The 12,096-nt window shown below is 37.6% G+C and overlaps 1 protein-coding gene across 2 annotated transcripts in view; it reads left to right on the top strand.

Annotated features, from left to right (window-relative positions):
* Positions 1 to 12,096, top strand: part of ASXL2 (ASXL transcriptional regulator 2) — a 136,720-nt gene that overhangs the window by 100,302 nt on the left and 24,322 nt on the right. For both annotated transcript variants that reach the window (XM_032391462.1, XM_032391461.1), the window contains 3 exons: positions 1,335 to 1,450; positions 5,904 to 6,030; positions 6,823 to 6,966. In XM_032391462.1, coding sequence (XP_032247353.1) covers positions 1,335 to 1,450; positions 5,904 to 6,030; positions 6,823 to 6,966 — 387 coding nt within the window. The remainder of the gene's footprint in view (positions 1 to 1,334; positions 1,451 to 5,903; positions 6,031 to 6,822; positions 6,967 to 12,096) is intronic.

Here is a 12,096-nt window from a genome sequence, read left to right as displayed (position 1 = left end):
TCTCAATAAAGCTGTTGTTTTTTAAAATTGGTCAACATAAGTAGACCGAGGATGTGGTTTCTTTTCGCTGCTCAGTAATCTCAAGAACTTTATTTTTGTATGATATATCACAGTGAATTTTTTCTTAATGTCGCATTTTATGTCAATTCTTTCCCATATATAAACCTTATCATAAGGGTGGGAGTGCAAAGTCAGGTATGCCAAGTATGATAAGTCACCTTCTTAGTATTGTCCTCTTTAAATGTTATCTACTGTGTATTCCTTTCTTAGGATTTGTAAGAATATGTTGAAAAGCTGTTTTCCCAAACTTGTATATTCCAATGAACCATGCTTCTGCATTTTTATGTCAGGTAGCTACCCACCAACGTACTTTATATGGTATATTCAAGCTCTTTAGCCATACCATGAAATCCCATTTTGCTCTGTGGGAGCACAGGCTCCGGGCCTTTTTGGTCCAATTACTACGGAAGGAGAAGGTGTTAGTAAGCATGTACTCTTCCAGAGTCATCACTAGCAGCAGCGATTACTATTTTATTATTTTTGTTATTAAGGGGTCTGAATCAGCATTTTCTTTGTTATCTCTTATCATGAGTAATGCACTGCTGAACTTTACAGAATATAAAAATCTAATTGCTATTTTAGTATAATAGGCTCCTGAAGGGAAAACCGTTATTCATATAAGATTAAGGTTTGGCCAAGCTCTGATGAGGTATAAAACAAGTAGTGATGAAGTAGAGAGAAATTTCACCCTGTGCAAAACGTACATTGCTTCCCTGAGAGAAATCCTAAAGCACCCTCTCACACTGGTAGGCCTGAAACTGTTGATTTAAGAGATGAAGTAATATTAAGAATTAAAGCTATAGTAGAGTTTTTGAGGTGGAGTGGCCTTATTGCCTTCATTTTAAAGATAGGGAAAACTGGGACCCCTGTCAGCCCAGGGCTCTTTTACTGTATCATGTTGTCATTAGATTTACCTTAAGAACATACATGCTATCCAACAGGCTCTAGAATCTTCTCTAAGTTTTATCGAATTTGATGACTCATGGTTTATATTCTGCTTCCTGTTTCAATCAATCTATTGAAAAATCAAAGAATGAAAAGTAATGAATACTAACTCCCATCCCTTCCCCATCCTATCATCCTTCACTAGAGCTTTCTGAGGAAATAAACTGAAAAGGGAGGCTGTTTGCAGTAGAACTCCAAAAAGAAGATCCTTCCCAAAAGTGTTTGGTCACAGTTCTTAATACAGGTAGCAGCATATGATTGGGGAAGGAATGGTGCTTGATATCAACTCTGATAACCACATTATTTATTGTCATTTTTCTCCCCACTAGTATCGTCTAGACTGTCACAGCCATCTTCTCCCCAGTCAGGCTGCCCATCACCTACCATTCCAGCAGGTAAAGTCATTTCTCCATCACAGAAGCACAGCAAGAAGGCACTAAAGCAGGTAATCATGCTAGTCTGTGTTTATCAAGTCTTATCTCCTACATTAAAAATTCATGATTCTAGAAGTCACTGAAAATTTCTTGAAAGGGCATTAGGTCCTTTTAAGGAAAAATTTCATGCAGTTTCCCACTTTGGATTTAATAATTTATGTACTTGTGTGCTATAGGTTTGTGGTAGCTAGTCTTTTTATTTATTTATTTATTTTTAAGATTTTATTTATTTACTTGACAGAGAGAGACACAGCGAGAGACGGAACACAAGCAGGGGGAGTGGGAGAGGGAGAAGCAGGCTTCCCGCCGGGTAGGGAGCCGGATGCGGGGCTTGATCCCAGGACCCTGGGATCGGGACCTGAGCTGAAGGCAGACCCTTAATGACTGAGCCACCCAGGCACCCCTTTTTTTCACATTTTAAAAGCTCTTTATTCCTAATTTGCTAAGAGGTTTTTGTTTGTGTGCATGTTTGTGGTTAAATTATGAATAGGTATTGAACTTTTCGGCTTTGTTTTCTTAAGCATTTATGGAGATGATCAGGTAGCTTTTCTCTTTAAATTTGCTGACATACAGACTTCCACGGCTAGAGTTTCTAATGTTAACATACACTGAGCTTTCAGGAATAAACTCGACATGTTTGTTCCATATTTTTTAATATGTTATGGATTTTTCTTTTTTAAGATTTCTGCTTGGATTTTGCTGTTTTCTTGTACAATTCTTGTACAATTTTGGAATCAGGATGGTTCTAGCATTATAAAATAAGCTGGATAGCTCTCTGTATTTTTCTAGATTTTTGGAAAACAATTATAGAATTGTTTTCTTAGCACTTCAGTTTCATCTGTTACTGATCTGATTTGATTCCTGCTTTTTGAACTAATTTTAGAAAAAATCTTTTTCTTAATTTTGGATATTTATTTCTCTTAGAAAATGGTCCATTTCATTTTTGATTTTTAAAAACATTTGCATGAAGTTGTAGTAGCATTCCTTTATGTTTCTTTTTTGTTCCTCAGTGGTGTTCACTTTATAATGTATCTTTTTTTCTCCGGTGCTACTTGCCATTGGTCTGTGTTATTGGGCTTTTCAAAGAACTTTTTTCTTTTTTTTTTTTTTTTAATTTTCTTTTTTTTTTTTTTTTTTTTTTTTTTTTTTTTTTTAAAGATTTTATTTATTTATTTGAGAGAGAGAGAATGAGAGACAGAGAGCATGAGAGGGAGGAGGGTCAGAGGGAGAAGCAGACTCCCTGCTGAGCAGGGAGCCTGATGCGGGACTCGATCCCGGGACTCCAGGATCATGACCTGAGCTGAAGGCAGTCGCTTAACCAACTGAGCCACCCAGGCGTCCCAGAACTTTTTTTTTTGAAATGCAAATGGTCAATAAATACAGATTCACTAATAACTGAACATTACAGACTACTTTTTTCCTCAGATTAGTATAAACTGAAGAACTTAATTATCAGGCATTTGCAAGTGTTTGGCTACTGGTAGTTTGCTGGTGGGATATAAATTATTGTACTTTGGAAAGAAATCTTGTGATTATTAAAATTGTGAAGGCACATACCCCATGACTAAGCATTTGAACATTTTGGAACTTAGGTTAGAAAAATACAAATATCCATACCAGTTACACACACACACACAGAAAAATATTTGCATTCAAGTTTGTAATAGCAAAAACTTGCGAGTAACCAAATATATATCAGTTAGGGGATTCCTTCGTAAATGATGCCATTTGTATATGCAAGATTAGAAGTTTGTAATGTGTTTGTTTTATGTATATTGACCTGGAAGCATCACCACACTATAATGTTGAATCACTAAAATTAAGTTGTATTACAACATGTGTAGAGCGTGATACCATTGACAAAAATAAACACATACCTACAAAACAATATTATATATATACACATATATATTTAAAGATTTTATTTATTTGACAGAGAGAGAGAGAGACAGTGAGAGAGGGAACACAAGCAGGGGGAGTGGGAGAGGGAGAAGCAGGCTTCCTGCTGAGCAAGGAGCCCGATGTGGGCCTTTATCCCAGGACCCGGGATCATGACCTGAGGCAAAGGCAGACACTTAACGACTGAGCCACCCAGGTGCCCCACAATATTATATTTTTAATAGAAACACGTAAAAAAAAACTCAATAAGGAAAAATAAATTGACTGTAGTTATCTCTGAAGATTAGGGGCAAGACTGAGTGGTGGTCAAGAGAATTTAACTTTATGTTTGAATTAAATGGTAAAGATATAATCATGTATTATGTAATTGAAATTTTAAAAATTATTTAGGCCTTAAAGTATTAAAAGAAGTATTTAAAGCAAAAGCACTTTTATTAAAAGAGTTTCAGAAATTTGATAGGATTTATTGCTGTGTGCCTGGATAATCTCATAGCAGTTGTATTTTTATAAATTTTTTGAAAGATTTTAAGAAGTAGAAGATGCTTCCTTCCACAGGAAAAAGGCATGTACTTTCCTAAACTTTGTTAGATAATGCATGACATGTTTACTACTCCTGTATTATACTCCTATAATCCCAAGAGTCGAATGTATTTTCTTTAAAGAATACCAGTATGGAAAAGTATGTAAATTAGGTTGTTGGTATGTAAAGTAAGACCTTGCCTCCAATGTATGTTTTTTATAGTGTTAGGTGAGAAAAATTACTTCAATATAAGTTATCCTTTACAACAATGAAGGTTGTTGTTTTTTTAATTTTAAAATAGAATTAGGAACAGAGTTTATAAACTACTGAGGGAGGAAAAAACTGAGTACAGTTCTTAAATAGAGAGGCTATAAGTTACTCTGTTTCTATCATGTGTCTGAATTTACACCATCACAGCAGGAATAGATGAGAGCAAATGGTTCTATTAAATTTTGGATTAACCTAGAATGATCTGGATATTGTGACAAGGAAAGACCCAGTGGCTGCCACCCAGGATTTTCTGTTCTGATTGCAGAGAATGAGAGATAAGCTGTAATCAGTGATCAGACAACACTGACAATTTTTTATACATTGTGCTCCTGCCTTGGCTGTTAAAAATGTTGTAGGTGAATGTAAGCTAGATCCCTGACTCACTCAGTTCATTTTTTCCTTTGGCAGCTCAGGTCAAGATCAGTTGTTGCACCATGCCTATATAACATAGCCAGAGATGAGGGTGAAGAGGCAATGAGAACCAAGTAGCCAGTTACTTCACACTTTTTTGCATGATAGTCTTGATGGTTAAAGCTTAAATTGGCAATTTAGCAAGGTCATAGATGTCCAACCTTCTCCTGAAATGTAGCTTTACTTTCTTAGTTTCTGTGTCTTTTTTTTTTTTTTTTTTTAAACCTTGAGTTAAAAAGTTGCCTTCAGGGGCGCCTCTGTGGTTCAGTCGGTTAAGCAGCTGCCTTGGGCTCAGGTCATGATCCCAGCGTCCTGGGATTGAGCCCCACATTGGGCTCCCTGCTCAGTGGGGAGCCTGCTTCTCCCTCTCCCTCTGCCTGCCGCTCTCTCTCTCTCTGTCAAATAAATAAATAAAATCTTAAAAAAAAAAAGGGTGCCTTCATATATTTTCATGACTAAACTCTGGGAAGTTGTCATCTTATTCATTCTAAATAGTTTAGTGTAGTGTATTCTATGAACTAGAAACATTATAGAAATAAAAATATGCTGAAATAGCCAGAAGAAATTATACTATTCTTAGAACCAGTGTTTTGTAACTTTCTTTCCCTTCTATTTACTGTGTTGCTGTAAATTACTGAGGATTTGGTCATTGGGCCAAATCTTACTGCTCTTATAGGGGATCAGAATCAAATAGTTATTTAACACCAATTGTTCAAATGTATCATCTCTGAAATAGACGTAAGCTAAATATTTATATTTCTACATAGAGCTAATGCAAATGGGACTCTGTTTGGTCAAGGGCTTAGAATTTTATTTCCAGAAATGATTAGAAACCTCTAAGTTTCTGCTGCTACAAGTATGGGAAGTCCATGCCTTACTGGTGATTTTTAAGTTCTAAAAATGTTTGTGACTGATTCTCACATTTATACACAAGAGTAATACTGCCCAAAAATATGCAGACTCTTAAGTATCATTTTGGGCTTGTATTTAATTGGTTTCATTTTTTTTTTTTTTTTTTAAAGATTTTATTTATTTATTTGAGAGAGAGAATGAGAGAGAGAGAGCATGAGAGGGGGGAGGGTCAGAGGGAGAAGCAGACTCCCTGCCGGGCAGGGAGCCCGATGCGGGACTCGATCCCGGGACTCCAGGATCATGACCTGAGCTGAAGGCAGTCGCTTAACCAACTGAGCCACCCAGGCGCCCCTAATTGGTTTCATTTAAATTTTTGTTTACTTTGATAGCTTTCAAAGAAATGGGATGGTCATCATGCTTCTCACCACTTTAAAAAGCGGTCATTCACTTCCTGTTATTAATTACTAAAAAATGATGTTATTTTGTTGCTTATAGTCAGTTTTCTTTTATAGGCTCTAAAACAGCAACAGCAGAAGAAGCAGCAACAGCAGTGCAGGCCGAGCATGTCCATCTCCTCCAACCAGCCTCTCTCTCTGAAGACTGTCAAAGCAACCAGTGACTCTCTACCTGCCAAACCTGGTAGGCAGACTTGGGGTCTTTTCAATGGAAATTTCTTTTTCCAGAATTTTTATGCTGTTTTTCTAATTTGTATACCTTATCATTTATTTTTTAATTACTGGGTTTATTTATGTAGTCTATTACTGCCAGATCATCAGTATAAATCTTTTCAGGATAAATGGGAAAATTTATGCAGAATCATCCATCATGTAGTTATGAAAAAATAAATCGGCGAGATTTGCATGTTAGAATGGAAAATGACTGACTTCCAAGATGTCTAACCTAGTAATATTTGGACGCCTCTAATCAGTGACCTTACAAAGCTGACGTTGCCAAGACACTCAGACTAAACTCTTCACCAGTTCTCTCCTTTAAAGATAAAAAGTTTTCCTAAGAACATAGGCTACATTTGAGTTTCCATTGGATATAAACACAGCCTTTGGATTTTTGATGTTCTTTGTTTTGTTTTGTTTTGTTTTTCATCTAACCCAGATTAGAAACAGGCTTTGTATTTTATTACACAATTCATTTTGATACTAGCTGATTATATAGGCCTGCCAAATTTAAATGGTATCTTGCAGAAGTTTGCATTTTTGTTAGGAAGGAAATTTACCACCAGAAGCAAATAATGTGCTGGGGAGAAGGAAGTGATTTTATTTTACTTTTTAACTCTGAATTTGCAGACTCAAAACGCATTTGCAGGGTCACATTGCATCATACGTAACTCCTTTTAGTTTGTGTTGAATGATTTAATTGATTGATTTCTATCTATAACCTCAGTGTCACCAGTCTTTGATATATTTTTTCTCTTAGCAATATGGGAAGGAAAGCCATCTGATGGGCAGTCAAGCAGCCCTCAAAACTCAAACTCTAGTTATTCTTGTTCAGTTCAAGTGGAAAATCCCTTGCTGGGCTTGGGGAAGAAGTCATTCCAGCGGTCTGACAGGCTCCATACAAGTAAGTTAATTTACAAAGACTTTGGTTCTGCATCTTAATTTGTCAACTCTGTGTTTGAAATTCATCAGCTGTTTTGTGGTTTCGTTCTTTTTCTGACAACAGGTTGTTTTGTCCAGCATTATTTATGTCTTATCTCTGTGTACAGAAAAGTAAAAGGACTCATAATGAAACATGCCAAACTGACCCTTTTTTCCTGCTCCCTCTGAAATCCCACTAAGATGGGAATATGGAAATCCAAAAGATTAGATCCATAAGGGTGAAGAAAACAAGGAGGCAACAGATGGGCAAGCAGTGTCAAGAAATTTTGATGAAAACTGGATGCTGAACAACAGATGCCAATAATAAGCAAGCCAGCTAGGGCTGCAGAACACCAGAAAGAATCAAGAATAGCAGACATCATGTATCATAGTGGGGAAGGGTGAAGCCGAGGGTTGAAAAGAAGAACTTTTTTTGGAAGTTAAGAAGCAGTTTGATGCCTCACTCTAGCAAGAAATAGATGGTTTATTTTTGAGGTGAAATTACGTACGGACTTCAAACTCAGAGATACCACTTACGGCTGATGGCAGATAATGAGGCAGTGTACTGAAATCAGGGAAATCAAGAAAAATATAAATACTAATAGTGATCCTTCTTCTTGACTTCCAGAATGCTAGTAGTAAGGCATATTTCTGTCACCACAACTTCCTTCCTCCCAGCCCCACCTATGTTCCAGCAGGAGATGGGTGGGTTGGTGCCTAAAGAAATTGAGTAGCCTTGGGGCGCCTGGGTGGCTCAGTCGTTAAGCATCTGCCTTCGGTTCAGGTCATGGTCCCAGGGTCCTGGGATCGAGCCCCACATCGGGCTCCCGCTTGGCAGGAAGCCTGCTTCTCCCTCTCCCACTCCCCCTGCTTGTGTTCCCTCTCTCGCTGTGTCTCTCTCTGTCAAATAAATGCATAAAATCTTAAAAAAAAAAAACAAAAAACGAGAGAAATTGAGTAGCCTCAGAAGAAAATCTGCAGGCTAATTTACAGATTCCCAACTAAATAGAAATTATCTTGGTCATACTTCTGTGACGCTCACCAGTCTATAAGACCCACCTACACACCCAAAATTTCGAGACAGCCTTTTTAATGCCTTTTCATTGTGATTATTCATGATCACCTCTGAAGAAGACCTCCATCATGAGACACAGAATCTGAAATACAGAAGAAACAGACAATTCAGAAAGATTTAAAATAAATAACTTTAAAAACTGTAATATCCACAGAAAGGTATAAAAGATGACATTGCATCTATGAAAGAACAGACTGCTATTTTAAAAATCAAAAAATAAAGAGTTCCAGGGTATTAACTAATAAGGTAGCCGAAATAAAAAATAATAATAGATGGGGTGCCTGGGTGGCTCAGTCATGAAGCATCTGCCTTCAGCTCAGGTCATGATCCCAGGGTCCTGGGATGGAGTCCTGCACTGGGCTTCTTGCTCAGTGGGGAGCCTGCTTCTCCCTCTGCCTGCCGCTCCCCCTGCTTGTGCTCTCTCTGTCTCTCTCTCTCTCTGACAAATAAATAAAATCTTTAAAAAAAAAAAAAAAACTAGTAGAACCATCAGAAAGAACAGAAATTGAAAGGGGGGTTAAGATAATAAGAGAAATAATAGAAGAAAATTCCAGAGAATTGAAAGCCACAGATTCCAAAGATGAAAGTTCATAGTTGGTGTCAAGAAACATGAATAAAAAGAAACCAATTCCAAGGCACATTCTTTCGAAATTTCAAAATATCCAGGATAGTGAGAAGGTTCCAAAAAAGCCACCAAGGAGAAAGAAAATACTTCATATACAAAGATGTAAGAATTGGGGACGCCTAGGTGGCTCAGTCGGTTAAGTGTCTGCCTTCGGCTCAGGTCATAATCCCAGGGTCCTGAGATCGAGTCCCACATCGGGCTCCTTGCTCAGGGAGGAGCCTCCTTCTCCCTCTGCTTGCCACGCTTCCTGCTTGTGCTCTCTCTCTGTCAAATAAATAAAATCTTAAAAGAAAAAAGTTGTAAGAATTGGGATGGTAAACATCTCAGCAGCAGAATAGAAGTTAAAAGATGTGCAGCAATGCTGACAAAATTCAAAGGATTTTTTTTTTAATTTTTTTAATTTTTTAAAGATTTTATTTATTTATTTGACAGAGAGAGACACAGCGAGAGAGGGAACACAAGCAGGGGGAGTGCAGAGGGAGAAGCAGGCTTCCTGCGGAGCAGGGAGCCGGATGTGGGGCTCGATCCCAGGACCCTGGGATCATGACCCGAGCCAAAGGCAGACGCTTAACGACTGAGCCACCCAGGTGCCCCAAGGATTAGTTATTCTGTACCCATTTATATGTTCCAGACACTTCCAAACTATTAAGTGTGAGAACAGAATTAATAATATTTTCAGACTGCTTTATTTTTTTGTTTTTTGATTTTACAAAATTATTTATTAAAAAATAAGTAAGATAGCTGCCTGGTGGCTCAGTCAAGTTAAGCATCTGACTCTTGATTTCAGCTCAGGTCATGATCCTCAGTGTCATGAGAATTGAGCTCTGGGTTTGGCATATTAGTATATCATATTAGTATGGTATTATGCCAATATTGGCATATTGGCCAGTATTGGCATAATGTATATGCCAATACTAATATTGGCATATTAGTATATAAATTTTATAAGTATTTATGTGATTTATGAATATTTTTAATCTTTGGCAGTGGAATTGATGATCAAAGGGTATGCTCAGTTTATGGCAGATATTGCCTCTAAGAAAAATGCACAAGGAGGACAATAAGGCAAAGAAGCTGGCACCCCCAGCAACTTGTAGATTAGGTTTTTACATTTTATTGCTTATATTGTGCCTGGTAATCTTTAAATTATTTCCCCTCCTGCCTTACAACTCACTTCAGCGTCTTCTTGGGTAGCAGGAACAAATTAGATAGGTTCTGCTCTCTGCAGGTGCCAGGACACCTGAGCCACAGCTCCTGCAGGACTGGCAATGCTTCTACATCTCCATCATGTAGCATAATTTTCCAAAAAGCACTATAATTAAAATTTAAATCAATCCCAGAAAGGCAAGTGTTGGATTTCAAGAATTCTTTTTCCTTTCCTTTTTTTTTTTTTTTTTAAGATTTTTATTTTTAAGCGATCTCTACACCCAACATGGGCTTGAACGCACAACCCCAAGATTTAGAGTTGCATGCTCCACTGAATGAGCCAGCCAGGCGCCCCCAGACTCCAAGAATTCTTTTTTAAATTTTATTTATTTATTTATTTATATATTCTTAAAAATATTTATTTATTTCAGAGAGGGAGGGAGGGAGCACATGCCCGTGCGAGGAGGAGGGGCAGAGGAAGAGAGAGAGAATCTCAAGCCGACTCTCCACTGAGCTCAGAGCCCAAGTCAGGGCTTGATCCCACAATCCTTGAGATCATGCCCTAAGCCAAAATCATGAGTTGGACGCTTAACTGAGCCATCCAGGCGCCCTCACAATGAGTATTTTTTATTTTTTTTATTTTTTATTTTTTTATTTTTTTTTCTTTTTTTAAAGATTTTATTTATTTATTTGACAGAGAAAGACACAGTGAGAGAGGGAACACAAGCAGGGGGAGTGGGAGACGGAGAAGCAGGCTCCCCGCTGAGCAGGGAGCCTGATGTGGGACTTGATCCCAGGACCCTGGGATCATGACCCGAGCCGAAGGCAGTCGCTTAACCGACTGAGCCACCCAGGCGCCCAGTATTTTTTAAATGTATGGAAGAATCTGTACCTTTTGTGTAAAACAAATGTAAAACTAAATTAGATAATTCACCTGAAATCTTTTTTAGTTTACATTGGTATAATTTGTTTTAACTGTAGTAAACTAGGGTGTATCATACAGTTTTACATCCCAGATTCAATTAAAAAAAAAAAAAAAAAACATAGCTCAGATTTTAAGTATAATATGATAGAATACCTAAAGTGGGAAAAATAAAATAAATAAAACAAAAAAAATAAAATAAAAAAATAAAAATAAAAACAAATAAAATAAATAAATAAAACAAAAAAATAAAAAATGAAATAAATAAATAAAAATAAATAAAACAAAGTCAACTTTACTAAAATTAGAGGACTTAAACTTTAAATTCTAGAAATGAACCAGTTTGTGTGAGGCACATAAAAATATCCTCTGTCACTATTTGATCAATAATAGATCAGAATAATTCACAACTATTTCTCGGTCTCTTTAAGCAGTTAAGTTAAAATTTTAATGGGGCACCTGGCTGGCTCAGTTGGTGGAGCGTGCAACTCTTGATCTCCGGGTCATGAGTTCAAGCACCACACTGGGCGTAGAGCTTACTTTAAAAAAATTTATTTTTTTTAAATTTTAACTAAAGTTTGACTCCAATGTAAAGGTACAAAATGAATGCACAAATAGTGAAAACTATTCAGGGAATGCTGACACTATCGTTTCATCAGTCATATGGGAGAGCAGAACTATGATGCTGCTCTCAGTCCCTGGAGCCATTGCAACATTGTTTATGTAAACCAAAACATAGTAACCACTTACGGGTGGGTGTCTGATTAAATGAATCATGGTACATATGTTGGAATATGGTACAGCTTTTTATTTTTTATTTTTTTAAAGATTTTTTTTATTTATTTGACAGAGAGAGAGAGGGAACACAAGCAGGGGGAGTCGGAGGGGGAGAAGCAGGCTTCCCGCTGAGCAGGGAGCCCGATGCGGGGCTTGATCCCAGGACTCTGGAATCATGACCTGAGCCGAAGGCAGACGCTTAACGACTGAGCCACCCAGGCGCCCCATGGTACAGCTTTTTAAAAAGAAAGAGGTAGCTTTGTAGGTGATAGTTTGGAAAGTAGTTCAAGATATTCAGTGAAACAGAAGACAAGATACAATTGGCATGTATATTGTTATTTCATTTATTCAAATTAAAAATGTCATTTTATTTTTAAAGATTTTATTTATTCATTTGACAGAGATAGATACAGCGAGAGAGGGAACACAAGCAGGGGGAGTGGGAGAGGGAGAAGCAGGCTTCTCGCGGAGCGGGGAGGCCGATGCAGGGCTCGATCCCAGGACCCTGGGATCATGACCTGAGCCGAAGGCAGATGCTTAACGACTGAGCCACCCAGGTGCCCCAAAA

Source organism: Phoca vitulina, unplaced genomic scaffold (assembly GCF_004348235.1).
Source record: "Phoca vitulina isolate PV1807 unplaced genomic scaffold, GSC_HSeal_1.0 scaffold63, whole genome shotgun sequence".
NCBI classification, from domain to species: Eukaryota; Metazoa; Chordata; class Mammalia; order Carnivora; family Phocidae; genus Phoca; species Phoca vitulina.
The sequence above is the reverse complement of the archived record's forward strand: the minus strand, read 5'-3'. Positions and strand labels throughout refer to the sequence as shown.